Source organism: Saccopteryx bilineata, chromosome 4 (assembly GCF_036850765.1).
Source record: "Saccopteryx bilineata isolate mSacBil1 chromosome 4, mSacBil1_pri_phased_curated, whole genome shotgun sequence".
NCBI classification, from domain to species: Eukaryota; Metazoa; Chordata; class Mammalia; order Chiroptera; family Emballonuridae; genus Saccopteryx; species Saccopteryx bilineata.
The window spans coordinates 101,490,259-101,514,371 of NC_089493.1; the positions used below are offsets into that span (position 1 = coordinate 101,490,259).

The window sequence follows — 24,113 nt, forward strand, 5'->3', positions numbered from 1 at the left end:
AGAAATGAACTGCCCTGAACTTGCTCCTCTGGTCCGTCCTCTCCCCCTCCCACTCCCCCTTGCTGTGTGTAAGCTTCAGTGAGGGGAGCGGTGCTTCTCCTGTGATGTCAGCAGATGAGGGCTGTTGGCTGCACCACAGAGAGGCCTCAAAGTGAGGATGGAGTTCATGTGGTTGTACAGTGTGAATGTGTTCCTGTTTCATGTTCAGTTGGAAAAAATTTAAACAGGCTCGCAATTCAGCAGTTAGTTATCTTTCAGGAGGTAACATTTTTTATGGAAAAATTTCATCCGTAAGATTTTAGAAACATACACTGATATTAATTAACCTAGGACAAAAAAAATTTAACACATATTGTCGGAAGAATAAAGGCACACTATATTACTTCAACAACAAGTTCAGCTATAACAATCCATCCTTCTGGGAACAGGGATCACTGCCTGACTTTTAGATCAATGGGGCCCCAAATGAATTTAACCTATTAGGCTCTAGGTACTCAGAAATGTTCAGATCACACCTGGTAAAAACTGTTTGTTCATCCCATCCATCAGACCTGGCATATACAGTCACTTTTTTTTATGGCACAAGTAGCACAGATAGACCATGATTAAATATAGTTCAAAATTTTGTGGGAGAAATAATAAATCGAAGCTTCTCCAGTAGCTGCTAATGACAATACATACATACTATGCTCAGATATCAAGAAAGGGAGTTGAGGTGGATAGCTTATAAAGCACAATTTGCCATTATATTAGTTCATCTTAAATTAGCTGTAATTCTGTATATTCTGGTAAGTAACACTGGACCAAGAAATTAAAAAAAAAAAAAGACTAATTGAATATTTGCTCACAAAAAAATGAACTGAGACCTGATGTCAAACTTCTGTAGCAATGTATACCCATAAACCTATCTACACACCTCTCTCAGTCATTAAGCATTTTATCCTTATGGACATGCGTCAACCTAGCTTTAGATTCTAGGGTTGCTGCAGGCATATGATAAATGCAAAAGGAAGAAGGACCTAAATGCAGAGGGGGGAAGGAGTATGCAGAAAACAACACATAAAAAACTGTCCTCATCATCTCTCATATTGTTTCCAGCCTTTCTTGACTTTTCACCAGGTGAAAATATTGTAAAAATACTTATTTGTTACCCATCGCTAGGAATCTTTCATATTAGAGGTAGGAATGGGAAATTTTAAAAACAAAATCAAATGTCCTAGGCCCACCATTTAGACTCAATCACTGAGGTCTCATTGGCACTGATGTTTGTATATGGCTGAAATTGAGACTGTAAATTTAGCAGGTGGGTAATTTCTATCAATCAAAAAGACTTCAGGCCTGACCAGATGGTGGCGCAGTGGATAAAGCATCAGCCTGGGACATGGAGGACCCAGGTTCAAAACCCCGAGGTCGCTGGCTTGAGCAAGGGGTCACTCGCTCTGCTGTAGCCCCCCCCCCCCCATCAAGGCACATATGAGAAAGCAATCACTGAACAACTAAGAAGCTCCAATGAAGAATTGATGCTTCTCATCTCTCTCCCTTCCTGTCTGTCTGTACTTTTCTCTGACTCTCTGTCAAAAAAACAACAACTCAGGAAAGACCTTCCCATAGCAAAGATCTTGTATGCATCAGAGTACATTGCTCTGCCCCCAACCAAGGTCATAGGTTCAAGTTGAACTCAGGCAAAACAGCATGGTATTTGAAAACCAGAAACGAAGGCTTCAAAGACAGAGAATAAATAACTGATAGATACCGTTAGAAAAAAAATCAGTATCGGTAAACTTTTCCCCAGAAAATTTAACCCCCGTTCCTCTATGCCATTACTCAGACTGTGTTTAGAAAAAAGGCAAGAATTAAAAGTATGGCTTGCTAAAAGAAGAAATCTGGGATTGCTAGATCATTAGGTATACATTGTATTTGCTATCAAACATAGAAAATGGAGAGACAGCTGAAACACATTTTTATTTCCTGTTAATCTACCTGGCTGAAGACATGAACACACAAATCCAATCTTGTCCTAGTATTGGATATTTAATGTAATTTTTAACAAATCATATCACTGTAGCCCAGTTTTTATATTTAGATGTCAGCACTTGAGAAAGCATAACATACTATTATAATATGTCAAATGATCGGTGTAGACACATACTCCTTTTTCATGTCATATATCAGAGAGTGGGAACTAGAATACAGGGTCTACTGCACAGGGATAGAAATGTAACATTATGTGTAAAAAGGTCAAGTGGTGACATCTTACATTTGTATAAGGGTTCCATGGTAAAATGTTTATTCTCAAAATTAAACAAGTTCTTAAGTATGGGCCTTCTTAGAATCTTTAATAAGTGAAAGACTGTGTTCACTTTTAAGATGTGAATAACCTGGATATAGTACACAGTATTCTCTAAATTTTTTTAGAGAGGAAAATAAAACCCCCACCTCCTTCCAGAAATGAACTTGACTTTCTTCTGAAAATATGTTGGAAACAATGATGTAAAAAACACATTGTACAGGCCTAAGTGGTGGTGCAGTGGATACAGCGTTGGACTGGGACGCAGAGGACCCAGGTTGAAACTTCAAGGTAACTGGCTTGAGTGAAAGTTCATCCATCTTGAGTACGGGCTCACCAGCTTGAGCGTGGGGTCACTGGCTTGAGCGAGGGGTCACTCGGTCTGCTGTAGCCCCCCGGTCAAGGCACATATGAGAAAGCAATCAATGAACAACTAAGAAGCTGCAACGAAGAGCTGATGCTTCTCATCTCTCTCCTTCCCGTCTATCCCTATCTGTCCCTCTCTCTATCTGTCTCTGTCACAAACAACAACAACAACAAAAAAACCACATTGTACATTATTTAATTTGGTTCCCCCAAACGTCCCTGTGAAGCAAGCATACCAAGTCAGATGAATTCTGAACTAGGGAAACCAAGATTTAAAAAATTATAATTACCAAAAATAAAAAACTTTTGACTTGGAACCTTATCTTTTGACAGTAAGTTTTCACTATGACTAACTTCTATTTGAAAAATTTCCTGTTCATTTTTTATAATAAATTTTTGTTTTCTTTTTTTTTCTCTATTTTAGACATATATATGTATAATCTATAGGCTTTGATTTTTGGAACACGAAGAGAAAATGATCTTAGAACTGTAGAACATGTCTCAAGAAACAATTTCAAGTTAATTCTTTGTGCAATAAAATACAAAGAAAGAAATATTGAAGAAATATATTAAACATATAGATGAAACCACAAAAGTAAGGCAGGAGAGTCAGCACAGGGAACAGAGGCCCCAGGCTCTACCCCTTCCCTCCCCTTCTTGGTTAGGACATTGAAAATGTGACTTGTGACCAGACACATATCCTGTCGCTGCGTCCTCCCAGTTTCCTGATATAAGAAACGGTTAAGACAAAAATCAGTCTTAGCCAGAGTTGGTAGCCATGTTGACCTACATCCCAGTTTGAAGCCACTTTGCCCTTCAGACCATCATGACAGTTCAAAGAAAACTAAAGAAAGAGCCACCATCAGAAAAGGAGGGACGGAGATGGGCTGCACCAGTGACTACACCCAGTATCAGGGGCCACTAACCACCCTAATTCTCTCCCCTTGCCCATAGCTGATAAAAACCTCCACCCAGAACCTCTTGGCGCAACTCATCCTGAGTTGCCTGTATTCCCTTTGAGCACGTACTGTCACTTCAATAAACCTGTTGTGCTTTGCTGAATCTCCCTGTCTCACTCCTGAATTTTTTCCTGTGTGGCAACAAGAACCTGAATACTGTTCCTGGGTTGAGGCCTCTGTTGGCCTCTCTTGTGAGCCCTCTGTCATCAAAAGTATAAACTAATTCTCTGACTATACACTAAAAGAGAAGGTACTCAAATTTTGCATATTTTTTCTCCAAAAAAAGCAAAATTGACTCCATAATTAAAAAAAAAATCAACAGTTTTGCAAAAGTTTTCATTTTTCCAGTCACACCTGGCGACATTTTTCTCTGGTTTTCTATGATTATCTCTTCTCCATCTACTCTTGATCATCTTTTTAGACTAAGAGAACAAAGCTATGTATTTACAAGATATAAATTTAATCTTGCTCCATGAAGACAAATTACTGTGTTTTTTAGACAAAAAGGAAGGAAGATTAGGAATACTTTTTTGTTTTGTTGGCGTGCACTGCAATTCTATATCTATCTCCCTAGTTCCTTCAGTTGCGGCGACAGAATTTGTTACACAGACACTTACTAATGTCTACCAGGGCCCAGGCATGTGTTAAGGCATGTTCAGCCCTACCCCAGGCTTTGAGTCAAATACATGTTCTCTGTTATGATGAAATTTTATGTGTCTCCAGGTTCCCTACTTAGAAAATTCAATGTCAAGTTACTTGATCTTGTTCCTAGATCAAAAAGTGCCTAGACTTACAACTCAGTGGTGGCAAACTAATAAGATCTAGTAAGTATGAAATAGTCACTGTGTGTCAGGCATTGATGAAATTCACAAATTATCACATTCTCATGTCAATGAGTTTTCTTAGGAAAACTGAGGCACAGAGAGCTTAAGCAATTTATGCAAGCTCTTAAGAACTCTTAAGTATAAGTCTAAAATTAGAATCCAGGAAGTCTAATGTTCTTTAAACACTATGTTATATATTATCTTATTTCTTCCCTTGGACTCAAGTTCACTTAGGATTTGGGTACTACCTGTTCTAACTAGTATACTACGGGAGCCATGATCTCACAACCTATCTGAGCATGCAATCTGGATTCCTGAATACTGCCTATTGTCAGTTTTCCCACCACACATATCCCACCCCAGTACCTGTTATGACTTTCATCTGTCAATTTGTATTGACAATTTGTATTTCCTATTTTCTTGACTGGAAGGACTTCTTCCCTACAGCTTATTCTATTATGAACCATCACAGTGTTGTTCTGTTACAAAACACCCTCCTGGTCTTGATGTTCCATTGTCTATCAAGGTAAAACTCTGATTATATTCTCTGATTTCTTTTGTACCCAATATACAATTTCTATTCCAGGGCTCAACTTTAGAGACAGCCAGTAATATCTGGAATGAACTGCTATTCTACAAACTTTTTCCGCTCATCAAATATCAGAATGTTGTAATTAAAGCCTAAAATTTAATGATTTATCTATATAATAGGTATTATAAAAAAAATCCTGAGAAGGAATTTAAGAAAATACAGTATGTGACTTCAGACAATGTTGTCAAATATTAATTAATTACCTGTAATAACTTTTCTACTATGCTAGGCCTTGTAGAAGTTGAAAAAAATAAAGCATTGCTAAGACCTTCAAATTGCTTATGATCTAATTATTACATAGGAGGCATTTAAAATAAATATTAAGGTACTACTTTATACTAAGTAAAAACCACAAATAAAAAGAAGATATGTAAACTAGCACAAGACAGAGGAATGGTGGACCTTGAAGATCAATCAAATATTGATGAGCCAAGTAAGCCAAGATTGGCATCCAGGCTTGTAACTAAAAGCTGAGCAATGGCCACAGGTTAAGAGTATAATAGTCTGACAAGGCGATGGCGCTGTGAGATAGAGCGTCAGACTGGGATGCGGAGGACCCAGGTGAACCCGAGCATATCTGGCTTGAGCACGGGTTCACCAGCTTGAGCCCAAAGGTTGCTGGCTTGAGCAAGGGGTCACTTGCCCTGCTGTAGCCCTCTGGTCAAGGCACATATGAGAAAGCAATCACTGAACAACTATGGAGTTACAATGAAGAATTGATGCTTCTCATCTCTCCTTTCCTGTCTGTCTGTCTCTGTCTGTCCCTCTCTCTTTCAGTAAAAAAGAAAAAAAAAAGAAAAAAGAGAAAAAAAGAGTATGATAAAGGCAATGACTTGAAGAGACATGAAAAACTCAGTTGAATAGGAGAGATAGAGTCCAGTGGGATAACTTACAATGTTGAAAGACAGGACAAATAGGTAGGTTTAAGGAAATAAGAAAAAGAAAACGACTAAGCTAGGGAGAGATAAGATGGAAGCCCCACTATAGACTCATCAGGTTCTGGTCTTCAGGATGAACCAGGGAAAAGGAAAGACCAGGAAGATGGTGATGATGGGGGGAGAGAGAGAGGACAGAGCTATCAGGAATATCACCAGTTCCAGTAATCAGGCATGAATTTAAAAGCCTGGTCTAGACTAGAGGCAATAGAAATGTTAGGGTTGAAGCCAAGTCGTCTTTGTAAATAGTTGGGGGCATTGTGACTGTCACTACTGGCTAAGAGCTTTCTTGCCTTTTAACATTCTTCCTATATATGTCATCTCTAAATACTGAAGTCATCATAACAATTTCTTTTTCCAAATATTTCAATAACTTACAGCCATCCAATCATAATAAAATCCAATTGATTTGGCACACTATCTGATGTTCTCTATGAACTCACACAAAACCTATTTCCTGGTTTTACTGTATACTCTGTATCACTGTAGCAGTCCCCAAACTAAGAGCAGCTCTTGGGTAACAGAAAAAATGTTAAGAGATATGTAAGCAGAGAATTAGTTTTAAGAAAATCAGTTTTGTTTAAATCTGTATTTCTGGCCCTGGCCGGTTGGCTCAGTGGTAGAGTGTCGGCCTGGTGTGCAGAAGTCCTGGGTTCGATTTCCGGCCAGGGCACACAGGAGAAGCGCCCATCTGCTTCTCTACCCCTCCCCCTCTCCTTCCTCTCTGTCTCTCTCTTCCCCTCCCGCAGCCGCAGCTGAGGCTCCATTGGAGCAAAGATGGCCCCGGGCGCTGGGGATGGCTCCTTGGCCTCTGCCCCAGGCGCTAGAGTGGCTCTGGTCGCAGAGCTTCTCTCCCTGGTGGGCGTGCCGGGTGGATCCCTGTCGGCACATGCGGGAGTCTGTCTGACTGTCTCTCCCGTTTCTAGCTTCAGAAAAATACAAATAATAATAATAATAATAATAAATAAATAAATAAATCTGTATTTCTACTGCCTGGCACATGGGAGGCATGCTTCTCACACATTCCAAATGACAAGAGTGCCGTTGGAAAATCCTCCTGGAGAAAATAAACAGAAAATTTGAAGTACTGTGTCGGCATAAAGAGAATGACCTTAATAACTGCAAAATAATTATTTTCCAACTCAGTTTCTAATTCATGCTTTCAACACAATAAGAGCAGAATTTAATGAATTTATTAACAGAAGATTAAAATAAATTTCTAAAGATAAATCATTTTTTTTGGCTTAAAACTTGGCTTTTACATTTTAAAAAATGAAAATTGTTGCTGAACTCTGTATAATGCAAAGAATAAGTAATACCCACCCACTAAACTATCAACTAAATTAATAATCATTCTCATTAAATAATCCATTTTTAGCAACATTTTATTTTTTATGCTAAACAAGCAAAGAACAAAATTTATAGAATATTTATCTTGCTTGATACAGCTTTTACCAATAATAATTGTAATGATAGCTTAATCCAGAATGCTTTAAATATTAAAAATATAATAAAAATTAAAAATAGTACTTATTTTTATTGTGAATAATTATGAAGAGTACCAATAAAAGACTTTCAAGTACAAAAATATAAAAACATATTATATTAGGATATTATATTCACAGAAAACAAAAAAGTTGTAAAATATACTATTGTTAAAAAAGAGGTTATTCATGTATTTCTAAAAGATTGATAAAGAATTTCAAATGTCTATGATATTTAAATTCTAATGCATCTAAAGGAGTGTTATAACAGCTTTATTTTCAAATACCAGTATTTCCAATACACTACAAAATTAAGACTCTTTAAACTTCTGACAAAATTGTTTTAGCTATCAACGTAAACAAACACATGCAGGTACAAAAGTTTTTAGAACTGTTTTAATGATGAAAAATATTTGAAGATCATTTTTCTAAAATAATGTTTAATTTTCTACTCATTTTTCACAGAATATTTATCTTGCTGAGGTCACCCCTCAGCTTAATGGCCCCTTCCACTACTTCTTATCAAACTCAAGATTCCATCAAAGTTCTATTTCTCTTGGAACTCCTCTCCGGATTCCAGTTTCCTGGCCTCTGTCATAATCCCTGACTTCTTCCAGGCTATCCTGGTTTATAGCTACGTGCAACTGACTGTCCAAATAGATGATAAACATCTTAAAGATTTCATTCATTTTTATATGGCCCAGATGCCCTATAAATTACCTTGTATGAAGAAAGGAAGTGCTTCACAGATTCTAATGAATGACTTAATATTTTCCTTAACTGAAGAAAAAGGATTCTTGGATAAGAACATGGAAGAATGATAGCAAAATAAGACAAAATTAGGGAGCGAGTATCCTGCTGGGAAAGACATTAGGATTAAGTATTTGGTTTTAGGCTGGTTGGTTTGAATTAACAGCGGCAGAGCAAAGCGGAGGTGTCCTAAGGTAAGGACAGAAACATGAAACTGTAGTATCAATGAAAATCAGAGCTCAAGAATGACCTGCGAAAGATGACAGATGACTCTCTTTTTTTTTTTTTTTGTATTTTTCTGAAGCTGGAAACGGGGAGAGACAGTCAGACAGACTCCCGCATGCGCTGGACCGGGATCCACCCGACACGCCCACCACGGGGAGAGCTCTGCCCACCAGGGGGCGATGCTCTGCCCCTCGGGGCGTCGCTCTGTCGCGACCAGAGCCACTCTAGCGCCTGGGGCAGAGGCCAAGGAGCCATCCCCAGCGCCTGGGCCATCTTTGCTCCAATGGAGCCTCAGCTGCGGGAGGGGAAGAGACAGAGAGGAAGGAGAGGGGGAGGGGTGGAGAAGCAGATGGGTGCTTCTCCTGTGTGCCCTGGCCGGGAATCAAACCCAGGACTTCTGCACACCAGACCGAGGCTCTACCACTGAGCCAACCGGCCAGGGCCGGGATGATTCTCTTTTAAAGTGATGACCTCACTCTGCAATGAGTTCCAAACTAGCAGAGGTCATTTAGATGAATGAAAGGAGAAGTTCCAGAAGCAGCTTGGGGAGCTGGAAGGGAAAGAAAATAGGAAGGACTTGTTAAGTGCAGGGGTGAAGTGAGGAGTGAGACTGGAAAAAGAGCAAAGAATCCACACCTGCTGGGCCGAGATTAGTCAATGGGTAGAGGTGTATGGCTAATCTATGGAACAAGAACGGAAAGCAGAGTACGATTCCACATAGGTGAGCTATAAAACTGAGACTTGTGACCAGGGGGAGGAGGATGGAAGGGAGGGCATGTGGGGGAAGGGTGTAAAGAGGGACAAATATAAGGTGATAGAAAATGATTTGACTTTGGGTGATGGGTATACACATAATCAACAGTTCCAATGCTATAGAAATCTATGTACTCTTACTGATCAATGTCACCCTGTTAAATTTAATTTTCTAAATAAAAAAAAAAATAAAAAAAGAAAGAAAGCAGAGGAGAGCACCCGTCCTAAGTGCGGCAGTACAGAAGGGACTGCAGCTGTGAAGGCAGCCAGAGAAATCAAGACAGCTCTTTGTTGTCACTGTTGCTTTGATTTTTGGTTAAGAAAGGGCTTGAATGAAATGAGAAATGTCTCATAATAAAGAAACCAGAAAGATGAGGGTAATTTTATGAGATAAGTGCAAGGGGTTATATTTAATTTATGGCCTGTAAAATTCTCATGTATATTTTTCTATATTCTTTATTCTATGTTCAGTACTTTTATAATTCTAAAATGCTTTCAATACATTGTATCATAAACAGAAGCTCTGGTATAGTTCCTTATCTAGATAAATAAAAGTTGTTAATTTAGAAAAAGAAAAAAGACTAAAGTAAACCCATTAAAATTATATTCATAAGTATTGTCCTAACACTTTTTATACATTGTGATATTATATTAGAAAAAATTAATGTTGATCAAAAACCTCTGTTGATAAATTATGTTAAATATATCATTCCAATATTACTTGCATTAGATTGTTTTAAGACTTTTATTTATTCATTTTAGAGAGAAGAGAGAGAGAGAGAGAAGGGAGGGGTGGAGGATCAGGAAGCATCAACTCGCATATGTGTCTTAACCAGGCAAGCCCAGGATTTGCACCAGCAACCTTGGCATTCCAGGTCAATGCTTTATCTACTGCACTACCACATGTCAGGTTAGATATTTTAAAAAAAATTTTTTTTATTCAGTTAGAGGAGGGAAGGCAGAGACAGACTCCCGCATGCTCCTTGACTGGGATCTACCCGGCAAGCTCACTAGGGTGTGATGCTGTGTTGCTAAGCAACCAAGCTCTTCTTAGCACTTGAGGTGGAGGCAATGTTGCTATCCTCAGCTCCTCAGCAAGTTGGTGGAGGCAAACTCACTTCAATCGAGCCATGGCTGTAGGAGGGCAAGAGAAACAGAGAGAGAGAGAGAGAGAGAGAGAGAGAGAGAGAGAAGCAAGAGGGGGATGGGTGGAGAAGCAGATGGGTGCATCTCCTTTGTGCACTGACTGGGAATTGAACCCAGGACATCCACATGCTGGGCCGACATTCTACTACTGAGCCAACTGGCTAGGGCCAAGTTAGATTTTAAATTTCTAATTTTTCTATAATATACTTGCATCTCATAAAGGTCAATTTTTGGCAATATCCCTAACAATAATAAAACAACGATCTTTTTCTGATTTTGTTGACATGAATAAAAAATAATAGTTTCAAAATGCCATGTATTTTTAATCATTACAAAATTTAAAATAACAATATAGGATCTCTCGCAAATTTTAAGAAATAATTTTAACACCTATGTTAACTAACATCCTTCTGAAACATAATAATAATTATTATTTACAGATAATGAAAATAGCCATTCTACATGATATAAATAAGGGACAGCTAAGCTATAAGATTCACGCTTGCCTCAAATTTTCAACTGTTGAAAAACATGTAAAGAGTTTAGTTTATATGACTGAATCAGACTTTGGAAAGCCCTCCCCTATGTTATATACAGAAGATGAAATGGAAAAAAATAAAACAAGAAACAATTCTACTTTTTTGCACATTCTATAACTTGGAAGTCTTGTATAAGCTAGGGTACTTTTTTACAAACATAGAAACAAATATAAATTTGACCAGAAGACTGTGTGAAGAGGACTTTCAAGATCAGCTGCTTCAACCCACACAATTCCCTTATGGAGAATCAGAAGGAGGAAGGGAACCTGACAGAAGTTGTTAGACTCTGGGTATAACCATAAACTAGGACAACAACTTTCATAAGCTATGAACCACAAGGCAGAAGATACTAAATGCTTCTGGGTATCACATTTATATCCAGAGGGACAGAAACCTTCCCCACCATTCAACTGACTTCAATGATGTGATGGTGCTTTTTCTGAACACATCAGTCAGTCAATCAGAATTCCAATCCCCAAACCCTATCCCCATCACACTCCGAATTTTTAGGTTAAAAAGGTAAGCTTTTTATTTTGATAAGAAATACAAAATGGGGCAATGAGCACTTTCAAAAAATAAATCACACACAATCCTTCTTAACTAACCAACCACTTAATCATTAATAGGAACACAGTCTAGACTTTTGCTACCAGGCTGGCCACAACGTGCGTCATCCTATGCGACATGATGGTGTTTCTGTACAATTTTAATTCAACAAATATTCATTCAACAAATATGTGATAAACACCCAACATGTGCCAGGTGTTCAGGATATATCAGTAAATAAAACAATGATATCTGCTCTCCTGATGGGTATATTCTGTGTTCTAGCTGGAAGGTCCTGCGCTGCGGAGGGAACCCACCCACACACACACAAAAATCTGTAACAGGCTAGAAGGTGGTAAGTGTTACGGAAAAACAAAACACAGACCAGAGTAAAAGGCATACAGCGGTAGAGGTGGGGAGGATGTTTGAGTGGACTGTAGTTTTAAATAAGTTGATAAGTTGTGAGAATGATGCTTACACAGTTGGTGATATTTGAGCAAACCCAAAGGAGGTGAACTTGAACTTCCTGTCTCTGGATACTGAATTACAATCTTTCCTGAGAGGCTGATATATCTGACAGTGGTAAAGGGTTCAAGCATTTTTTTCATTTGTTTCAGCTGAGGGACATGACGAGTTTCCTATTTTTGGTGAACAAATTTTGAAATAATTGTCAACTTTATGGTAAAGTATGAACTCCTGAACCTGTTACTGCATATAATTAAGCCAAGCCTTAATAAGATTCACTGTACAGGTTACATGATAGAAAATTCAACACATAAATATGTAGCAGAAAAAAGGTATAGGTGTATGATATAAGTTTAAGACCCAGGAGATCGAAGACCTGGGTTTCTTTGTCCCCCTATATCCACCGGATGCAGAACAGTGCTTAGCCTATGATATGTATTCAATCAGTATGAGTTAGATGAATGAAGCAAAGAATGGTTGGGGAGACAGGGAATGTGTTAACTGATGAGATTTGGAGAGTTCAGGCCATAATACAAGAGGTGTTTGATCTCTTCATATGCTCAAGGGGCATAATTTGACTTAACCTAACCTCTTTTTAGAAAACCATGTTATAATAAAAATTGTGCCAAATATCTGAGTCGCATCTAAGTTGTTGACTGCATCTATTCTTTTAGAGGAGGAGATGGGAGGCAGTTTATGCAAGTGTATTTTATTTCTCTACCTCACTATAGAGGCAGTAGCCTGGGTTGATAGGTTCAGGAAATCCAATGAAAAGGCATCAGACAGAAAAATCAAACCTTCAACATCTAGTCAGTCTTCTGCAATTGCAATGAAATGTAAGACATGGCCATGTGAACCATGAAAGTCCTCTTATGTCCTGTAAGGAAGGAAGGACAAGTATCTCCATATGATATGCCAGCTCTGGAGGCTGGCATGCTGCAGAGGAATCTGTCTTCGGGACACCATGTGGGAATGGAGACTGCAAGAGCAAGGGCCAGGTCTCGGAAGATGCCATTTACTAAGTTTCAGATGTCATCTGCAGCTCAATGTTGCCAAGTTAAGAATAAAAAAAAAATCTTTTTTGGTAACTGATTAGAAATCACTGAGCTATGAATCTGTGAACGGCATCTTCAAAGCTGTGGTTATCTTCCCCACAAAAACGGAGAATGACGTACGTCCTCTGTGTTACATTAGTTGTTAAAAAGCACAAAACTACCATCTTTAGAAATTCTGAATCCCACAAAAATCTGTTATTATTTCTAGTTTTCTGTATATACGTGAGCTCCTTTATGGTAGAGATCATATCTTTTCCAACTTTGAATTGAATGAAACTCAATAAATGGCTGTTATATGAAACAATATGAAACAAAGAAATACAGCGTTTCATTTCGTTAGCAATGTACAAATGAGAACTATTCAATAAAACTATGAATTAGAAATTATGATCAGCATGCTTGACAAGTAGAGAGTTATGGCAGTTATATAAAAATGGGCATTTATCAACAGCCTAAATTTTCTAGAGTGGATAGCTATTTTGACCATGTTTAGCTAACAATTGCTCAGTTTCCTTTTGTGCTATAGAGAACATTTTAATGATTAAAAATATATATATCACCTAATACCTTTTATTAACAAATTCTGGCTTTAAAAAAGGGACTGTTACTAATGACAAGAGTTAAGTAACATGCTTAATATTAACTGAAAGGTTTCCAGTTCGAGACAAAGAAGACATTAATAAAATCAAGTTGATGTGATTCTCAGACATGTATTATTCATTTACCAGATAGGCTGACAGTTACATACTTCATTCATATAATTATCACAGCATACAGAAGAAATGTTTATGAAGGCAAGGTCATTTATAATGTAAAATAAAATGGTCTTAGCCTGTCCACTAGGAGCAAATGCTGAAATACTACTCATTTAATAAATATTAATAACATATTAAAACATAAAATAAAAAAATGAGTACCTGTAGAATTGCAACCTCATTACGAAGCTGGCTTTCTTGTTTTGTTGGAAATCTTAATTTGTCAATGATTTTAATAGCGACATCTCTTCCTGTTTTACGATGTTTTCCTTTAAAATAAAAAAGGGACACATTAGCATAATATTATTAAATATCATCTATATTAAAGAACTCCAGAATTTACAGAAATGCCTATAGAAATTTATTTGGAGAAACATATAGAAAATGTTTCTCCAAATACATTAACATTTCTGATGCGTACTGACTTGTATCCATAAAGATTTTATTTCTTGTTTACAGTCATACTTCCCTGAATGTGCCCTATCTCATCTGATCTAAAAAGATTTAATTTCCTGTCTTCATTATTCTAAATCCTATTATATACGATGAAATTAGCCATACTTTAAAACACAAAAGAACTGGAACAATAAAGCTATATATATCAAAAAGCTGATAGTTTTCACAAAAACATATGTTTTAGAAACAGGATATAGATCTACTTAATATAAAAAATACTCATACCACCAGCACAATGCTCTCCTTAAAAATGTCAAATTCCTGATAAGAAAGTATAATTTTAAATTCCTGATAAACTAATATGTGTTATAATGCAAAAAATAAGTCTTGTCTCTGTCACTTACTATCTTTATGATCTTAAGCAAATCACGTAAGACTTGAGTTTTAGAACTCAAATGATGGAGAATCAGATGAAATAAAATATGTAAAGTACACACAGAGTCCAGATAACTATACACAGTTCAAAATGTTAGTTATCACCATCACTGTCATTATCATTAAGACAAGATAGGCCATTTGTATACATTCTGTTCCATTTAATTATCAACATATCTCTGAGGGAGTCTCTACAGCATCCTTAAACTCTTAACTTCGATGCTACTATATAGTAGTAAGTATTAAATATGGTCATGTTAACTGAATCTAAAAATGAAAAAGAAACTGAAAATGGGCCCAATAACTCAAATTTTTTGTCACATACAAACTACCTTGAAATTCCATTATTTCAACATTTGTTATAAATCTAGTGCTCCTTCCCCCTAAATCTCACTCTTGCTATTCTTTCTGACTACATTAGAGACAGCTTCCTTTCACTGTCACATTGTCTCATCATGTTGTCTGCTTCTTTAGCATCATTCCTTACTCTTGGAATCACTGCAATTTTTTATTCCAACTTAGCCACTTTTCTGCAACTACTCTCTTCAAGGTCACAGCTTTTGTCTTTATTCTTCCGGCACTATAGTCCTTGACCTCTCTTCTGAGACTCTGATGTCATCTACTTCATCTGCTATGTGTCTAGTCTTGACTTTGCAGTCTTCCTTGTGGAGGCCTCCTCCTAAGTATGCCCCTTCGATGTTGGATGTTATAAATTATCAGGTACCTGCTGGTCTCTCTAAACTCACCTGCCACGCCTGCCTCACCCCCACATTATGTGCAGCAATGGATATTTACCAGGTTCTACATATCATGATTTATTTTGCATGTGATGATTATACTGCAGAGCAATGCTCTGTGATGTATGTGATCTCCCCTATTAAATGTTATATATTAACAAAGAATACAAGGGTTGCTGAGTCATTGATAGATTTGCCATCAAAAAAAAGCATTTGAGGCCTGACCTGTGGTGGCGCAGTGGATAAAGCGTCAACCTGGAAATGCTGAGGTCTCCGGTTCAAAACCCTGGGCTTGCCTGGTTAAGGCACATATGGGAGTTGATGCTTCCAGCTTCTCCCCCCTGTCTCTCTCTCTCTCTCTCTCTCTCTCTCTGTCTCTCTCTCTCCCTGACTCTCTCTCTCTCTCTCCCTCTCTCTCTCCTCTCTAAAATGAATAAAATAAAAAATTTAAAAAAAAATTAAAAAGAAAAGCATTTGAGTTTTTTATAAGACTCAAAAGTCCTTTGTAAAATAGGTAGAACTTGATCAATATTTGACTAAAAAAGTGAACTTAATATTAATAATACTGAGTAGGACATTGGGATTATTTCAGAGCACCCCCATCTCACAGAAAAAATAATTTGTTACTGATTATACTAAGGAATTAAATGTTATTATGGCTTTTTTTTTTTTTTTTTTTTGTATTTTTCTGAAGCTGGAAATGGGGAGGCAGTCAGACAGACTCCTGCATGCTCCCAACCGGGATCTACCCGGCATGCCCACCAGGGGGCGATGTTCTGCCCATCTGGGGCGCTGCTCTGCTGCAACCAGAGCCATTCTAGCGCCTGACGCAGAGGCCACAGAGCCATCCTCAGTGCCAGGGCCAACTTTTGCTCCAATGGAGCCTCAGCTACGGGAGGGGAAGAGAGAGACAGAGAGGAAGGAGAGGGGGAGGGGTGGAGAAGCAGATGGGCACTTCTCCTGTGTGCCCTAGCCGAGAATCGAACCCGGGACTCCTGCACGCCAGGCCGACGCTCTACCACTGAGCCACCAACCAGGGCCTATGATAGCCTTTTATAGACAGGTAAAACAAATATTATGTGTTTTGTAAAGACTTGAAAAAATAATAGAATTGGCTAGAATCTAAAACAGCACTGGGGAAAACAATAAATTCACCAAATGAGCTTGACAATAAGAAAAAAGATAAAAATAATTAGTATTTCATTTTTAAAAATTAAAAAACGCAAATCTTAATGAAATACGTATATTGTTAAAAGTATTAGAATTAAAAGATTTTCTGTGTCTAGTTACATAATTAAATTTCTATGGAGTTCTGATAAAATACGTTAAAAGGAAATGAAAGTAATTTTTTATGAATTACAACTTCCTGGTTTCTCACTGTTTGGTCTAAATAAAATATTTAATCAGTATTGTGTATCGAGTTTGTCCATATTTAAGCAAAAGAAGTTTTTCAGGAGTAGAAAACCTTATGTTTCAAAAAACAAATGTACCAATTTTCCAACTAGTGAATTTGAAAATTCATTAGAAATTTATAAAAATGTAAAACACAGAGAGACTTACATACATAAAAGCATATATACACACAGCTCTTGTTCTTTTTATTTTTCTTGGAGATATTACTTTAACAAACAGAAGTAGCTAAAAGTTTAAATTAATAAAAACACATAGTGAACTAACCTACCTCCATAAACAATTCCAAATTGCCCAGAACCCAGTACTTCATCAGGAAAAATCTGATATACTGTGCTGATGTCCTGTAGGAGTACAAGTCCAGTAAAAACAAACATTAAGTGGAACAAAACATTAGTCCTAATAAATTACATACTAAGGTTATCACAACAACTACTAAATATTTTAGACAAATTGCAAATGCTAGGTGAAATCTGCAATACGATCACAATATTCAAAGTACACTCTTAATGGAATATTGTAATGTTTTGAAACACATTTTGCTCTTAAACAGAGAAATGTCCAACGAAATAAGATATTAAGACTCTACAATGTCATTTGTGGTCAATATGCAAAAAAGGATTTGTTTACTGAGATGGCTATTTAGAAATATGGGTTAAATCATCATAAATCTGTGTGAGTCCAGATCCCAACCATTCCATTCCTTATGGCTAGAATGGTGAGGTTGCTTCCTTGTCAATCATGCACACCCAGCTGAATCTAAACTGAAGGAAGGGGGCTGAATCCCTGTAAGTGAGATGCAGGCACTATGGAAGGATGACAACCCACTATGAAACTCTCATCTGCGCAGTAACCAAAGTCTTCCATTTTTGACGCTCCTAGCGGTAGCAAGTTCCAAATGTCTACTCTTTTCCTCTTTGAAATAATAATTACTAAATGAAGCATTATGTTTTAATTTATGTTTCAGTCTATAATTTGATGACCATACTAATGAAAGCATGATGCAATACTTTGCCACTTTATATACTCCCCTTACAGCATCCAACAGAATTTTCTGCCTATCCTCCACTAATGCTCTTTGTTCTTTCAAAAAGAAGCCCTTTAACATGAAATCCCAACCTCCTCATATCCTATTGAGGCCTATCCTTTTCTTCTGTCCTTCCCCCTCAAAAACAACTACAAATTGTCTCTGTCCTGCGATCCACTCAGAGTGAATTGAAGGTTGTCTGAAGACAAGCAAGTGAATGAATACGACTCCGGCATTCTGATTCCAAGCTACTCCATCTTTTTCTGATAGCTTAATGGCCCTCCCGGAATTTTTAACGGACAACCTTGGCCAAACAGGGTAAAACAATTCCACAGCTATCTAGAATTTCCTAATGTCTTTTAAGTTAACCTATATTTCCCAAAGTCTTCTCTGGCTAACCATAGCAATAGGAACCTACAGACCTTTACAAAGCTGTCTTGTGATAGAGAGTACAAAAATTCATCAAATCTTCACTATGGAGGTTTCCCAATTCTCTCTAATCTTTGGTTTTCTATTTACTTTATGCCAATTTAGCAAAGGTTACAAAGCTATACATTCTAGTGATAAGCAGTTCCATGGAGTTTATTCTTTAAAAAATACACTGAGATGTAACTAAGGCTGTAAACTCTCCTTTTGGTCATAGAATAGCAGATAAAACACAGCAAATGACCTGACTCACAGAATGAGGTGAGAAAGGCCTTCCTTATTACTTTTGGAATATTTGCCATAGCGACAAAGCATAACAAATAAAGCAAACATATCCCATAGTGTTAATTATTTTATAATATGTCTGATCTTTAATTTTCAAAAATTGAGCTGAAAGGACGAAATTATGTGGCCCAGGTGACAAAAATGCAGAGTGTAGACACATAAAATCTAACTGACACAGCTTTCTAAGATTTCCTTGATACATACAAATGGTGTATCTGCACCTCCTTGTCACATGATAGCATTCCTCAGAAGCAATCAAGAAATGAGAATAAGGGCATGTTTAAGCTATTCATGCAACTCAAAAAAATTATTTTACCTTATTTGGTATTGTGTTAATATCATCCATTAAAAAATCTAGTATCAAGATGGGCAAATGTGTGAAAAATCAGGCACTGATTTATAATTGCTTCAGATGAATAAATTCCTATCATTCTCAACAGTACAGAATAGATTCTAGATAAATCACCAAAAGAATCCATATAATATAATGTTTCTAAAATCTTATGGAAGAAAGCTATCCAAACAGACCCTATTTTATTCTCTAGAAAACACTAAAAAAATTAAAATGTTAGGTAAGTAAAATATATTTTCTGATGCCCTTATTTTCCAATAAAAAACCACATCACCAAGTTTTATATATATAACTAAATACATACTTACCACATTTTCTTGAATCTGGCAATTGGATACTGAAATACTCACAGAAATATCTCCTGGAAATACAAGTTAAAAATACACAAAGGAAGTAAGCGGTAACAGCATAACCAGTAAACACATAGTTATTAATCAAACTGCAGGGATATTTTTAAATCATAGCAATTAGATTTTTCTATAAAAATATCTATCAGACTATTTCTCCCCTTTAACTACTACAGATTTATTTAGTACTTTGTTTTGAAAATAATTTCTTTCAGTTTAGAATTCGGAGTCACAAAGACTTGAGTTCAAATACTGTCTTGCCACTTTGTAGCTGTAGGTCAAGCTGAGACAACTAAATCTCTCTAGGGCCTGATTTCCTCCCCTGGAAGATAGGCACATCATGAATGCTCACCTGTTGGGGTGGTTCTAGGGATAGGCATTAAATTAGAGAACCTATGTGCTTAGCACCAAAATCAGTGCATATTTTCTATTGATATGCACAGTAGTCAGAGAGATCAATTAAGAAGTTGTCATACATGATCAGATAATACAGTGTGACGTGAAAAACGGAGGTTCCTCCCCACAGGCTTCATTCCTGACAGTCATTATTATATTTAAAATTACATTTTTATAGCCCTGGCCAGTTGGCTCAGTGGTAGAAAGTTGGCCTAGCGTGCATGAGTCCCAGGTCCGATTCCCCGCCAGGGCACACAGGAGAAGCGCCCATCTGCTTCTCCACCCCTCCCCCTCTCCTTCCTCTCTGTCTCTCTCTTCCCCTCCTGCAGCCAAGGCTCCATTGGAGCAAAGTTGGCCTGGGTGCTGAGGATGGCTCTATGGCATCTGCCTCAGGTGCTAGAGTGACTCTGGTTGCAACAGAGCAACGCCCCAGATGGGCAGAGCATCGCCCCCTGGTGGGCATGCCGGGTGGATCCCAGACGGGCGCATGCGGGAGTCTGTATGACTGCCTCCCCATTTCCAACTTCAGAAAAATAAAAAAATAATAAAAAAATAAATAAAATTACATTTTTATATAGATAGTTCTCTCAAATAGTTTCTAAAATTCACCCTTAATATTTGGACCTGGTTCCATTTTCATAAAAATCTATCTCATTCTACTAATCACACAGATTTCTTCCTGGGATAAAATTATTAAGAGTTTCCAAATTCTCTGTATACCATGTACACACAGCGGTGTATTAGGGGCTTTTCAGGAAACATCTCAGATTTGGATATAGACGGGCATTCCAGGTCAAGCTCAAGAATACTTCTTTTATGACCAATTAGTCATTACCTAATACTAGATTTTACATGAATTTGCTCACATTTTAATATAAAATAAAAATTAGATAATTTAATGAATGAAATATCTTAGTACATTAAATGTTAAAAAAATATACAAAATCATCCCCCAGAAGGCTCTCTTCACCTGCTCTACAGACAAAAGATGAGCAGACTCACTGTGCGAGTTGTTTCCTGCACCTACTGACAAGCCCTTGGGAATGACGGGCATGAGGGCATGCTGGATCGCCACCTCCCACATCCTGGCCACATCTGCACCGACGCCACTGGTGAGGACGCTGCCGCTGGGTGGGGGGCTGGAAGGATTGACCACATTCTCTCCCACATAATACACAACATTTGCTGTAGTGATCTCAAAACAGTGAGGGTTGGCCCCACTTGGAATTAAAGCTGAAGGTTTTGCTGGTTCCAGAGATAAAATTTCTGATAACGGAATTTCCTGTAAAAGAGAGAGTGTGCTAGATGTAGTTGACCAAAAGTATGTAAACTTTCAAATAAGATTCATGCTGGGTACACGTGAGAAATAACATAACGAATGGTAATAATTTATGTAAAATGGTTTTATAAAACACAGAATATTACTAAGCAAAACTTAAAAATACCTATGCTAGAGGAAACCTAATCATCTCATTTTTCCAGAAAAATTCACTAGGCTCATGTGACAAGAATAAGTATCAGTAAGAATAATGAATTTGAACCTGTCTCAAATCTAAGACTTAGAATCAAAATGATAATTTTTACAACAGAGAGGTGGAATTACAACACTTTTGAAATACATTTTGGTATGCATGGCTGTTTTTAAAATTCAACTATTTTTTAAAGCACTGGAAATGATTCATATAATTTGACTTCATATGTGTTAATATAACAATATAGCCAAATAAATGGTTTTAATGAGGAAAACCATAGTGACTGGTTTTAAAAGTGGCTTTTAAGATAATTTTAATATTGAAAAAATTAATCACCACATTGTCTTCCAGAAGGCATAGAGTGACTAAGATTTAATAACTTTTTAAACATATTATTTAATATAAAAATTAATGAGGTATCCTTTTTCCATTAGAGCTGTGTAAAGTGGCCATGGAGAATCACATCAACTATGCCTGAGCCTTCATTCAGTTTGAAGGGGCAAGTATAAACTGTCTCACTCTGAACTTCTTTTGGAACAATATTTTACTGGGTGATACATTATGCTACATCTGTATTATTTCATGTAGAAAAATGAAATAAAAACTGCTGCCAAACTTTTCTCTAGAGCAATGTGCTCCTTATGAATATTGGCAATGCAGGGAGAAATCATATAGTTTCTTAACTACTCCTAGTGATGCTGCAAGACTATGGAGAAATACAAAGGAAAGAGGAAAGAAAGAAGGAAGGAAGGAAGGAAGGAAGGAAGGAAGGAAGGAAGGAAGGAAGGAAGGAAGGAAGGAAGGAAGGAAGGGGTAAGGGAGAGAGGGAGGGAGGAGGGAGGGAGGAAGGTAGAGAGGGAGGAGGGAGAGAGGGAGGGAGGGAGGGAGGGAGGGAGGAAGGAAGGAAGGAAGGAAGGAAGGAAGGAAGGAAGGAAGGAAGGAAGGAAGGAAGGAAAGAAGGAGAAGGAAGAGGAGAAGGAGAAGAAAAGCTGGATTTAGTGGGTTTCAGAAATTTACTTTTAGCTAACCTGCTGTGACCCTGCATTTTCTGTTTAAATAACACAACTCTGCTAAAATACTCAGCTAGCTTCCCCCTCTCCACCATCATCCCATTGGATCAGAAGCACTCCCCAGGGAAATCCAAAATGAACAGATGGCTATCCTGGGGTCACAACCTGACTCCTCCAAAATTGCAAGTTAGAGAGAAGAATATCTCTTTGAGGAAACACAAAAACAACCACGTGTGTTGGATGTACATACACAGGAGGCATGAGATTCCAATCACAGAAAGAGCCACACTTCCTTACCTTGTAGTATCTGCTTCCTGTGTCATTTTGAAAGAGGGTAATACACTTGCTATCCAATCTCCAATAGTGCCGTTTCCGCTGAAACAGAAGTTAGATTCAAGATCTTTTAAGAACTTTAAAAATACCTAATATTGATAAACACATTTTCCCAATGGGGACAAAATTTGATGGTGCAAAGTGCATGAAGGACTCATAGTTTTATATGGTGACTCTAGCAAATAAGTATCACATCTACATCAGTTATGAGTAATAAAGGAGATGATGTATTACTAGCACCCAGCACTAGGCCTGGTATTTAGTACATGCATAGTAAATAGAAAATACCCTTTTAAAATTTATTTGACTGCTTTAAGAGCTGAAGGTGGATTTGTAGTCTGTAACAAAATAAAAAGGTTTAACAGGAGATACAATGTTTACACATTCTAATTATTTTAGAACATAAGGAATGCCATGCTGAGCCAGCCAGATATTCTGGCTTCCATGATGGATGGAAGAATTGAGAATGTTACGGCAGAGCTGAAGAGCATTCTGTTGGATGGTAGGATTGCCTCCATGGCATTCAAGTCAGGGAAACGCATCAGATAACTTTGCCTTCCCTTAAGCTCTCTATAGATCTCTAAACTTCTATGATTTGGTGATCAGGTCCCTGTTCATTTTAGGGTATATGTTGTGTGTGTTTTCATCTTTTTACACCAAAAAGCCCAAACATTATTCTTTGTCTCTTACAACTAGTCTTAGACCAGTCAAGTACATAAAATATGCTTTAAATTTTATCCCATGTCTGGAAAGAACTATATGGTGTTCAGCTGAATCCTACATTAAGTTGTGTAAACCTCTGTCCTGCACAGAAGGTTGAGATTATAAATAATTAGGTTATAGGTGTTTATTTATCTAATAAAACATGGAGAGAGGAAAGACTACCAGTAACTGAGAAAAAAAGTTTATCATTAAATGTCAAATAATTTAATTTTAATATGTGGATGAAATTTTTCTCTTATTCACATGTGTAACCTCATTTACCAACTATCAAGAAAATCTGATGTAGTGAACAGCTCAGATTATATTAAAAAATAAAATGTGTTGCCTTTTATCTAATAAAGTAGTATTCCTGGAGAGGTCAGCTTTTAAGTGAACAATTACAGATTTTAAAAGTATATAATAGTTATTATTGTTTTTATTTCCTCCTTAAAATGCAGTATTATTTTTTAAAAATTCTGAATCACAGAAGAAACATTTTGAAAGCATATTATTATTGTTTTCATGACTGCTATAAAATGTCTGGAAGTCGTTCAAGTCATCTGAATACCATCTGAAGTAACAGAGGTAAATGATTTTATTTCCTCAAGATTGCTGTCCACACTTTTTTCTTACTCAGTTGTTTGCTCAAGTACCTCTGACACTCTGACTCTTAACATGCTCCACCTGACCCCATGCCATGCCAGCAGCGAGGTTGGCCCTGGAACTCAGACATCCACAGTCTTCACAGGGCATGAGCAACCACTGAAGTTAACAACACAGAGAAAAGTGTGTGCTGCGGCTCTTACCAGCGTGTCCTTGCTGGTGTAGTGGACCATCCAGCCCTCTTTCATCACTGTGCTGCTTTTCCGCTTCGTATGTTTGACAGACTGCACGACTCTCATGAGCGGGATGTTGTTGCTTGTTGATGGACTTCAAAAGTCAAAATATATCAGGAAAGAAATTATTTTAGAAAGAGATCTTTTCCTGCATAAAACCTTATTTCAGCTATTTCAAAGTGAAAGTTAAAAAAAAAAATCCCACATCCCATTTTTTTTTCTTCTGAAGCTGGAAACAGGGAGAGACAGTCAGACAGACTCCCGCATG

General features: G+C 37.4%; 1 protein-coding gene across 2 annotated transcripts in view; it reads right to left on the reverse strand.

Moving 5' to 3' along the window:
* PRKD1 (protein kinase D1) overlaps positions 1-24,113 on the reverse strand; it is a 394,696-nt gene that overhangs the window by 26,747 nt on the left and 343,836 nt on the right. For both annotated transcript variants that reach the window (XM_066277646.1, XM_066277644.1), the window contains 6 exons: positions 23,816-23,939; positions 22,272-22,349; positions 20,495-20,774; positions 19,058-19,110; positions 16,931-17,003; positions 13,844-13,950 (listed from right to left, as the gene is read on the reverse strand). In XM_066277646.1, the coding sequence (XP_066133743.1) occupies positions 13,844-13,950; positions 16,931-17,003; positions 19,058-19,110; positions 20,495-20,774; positions 22,272-22,349; positions 23,816-23,939 (715 nt within the window). The remainder of the gene's footprint in view (positions 1-13,843; positions 13,951-16,930; positions 17,004-19,057; positions 19,111-20,494; positions 20,775-22,271; positions 22,350-23,815; positions 23,940-24,113) is intronic.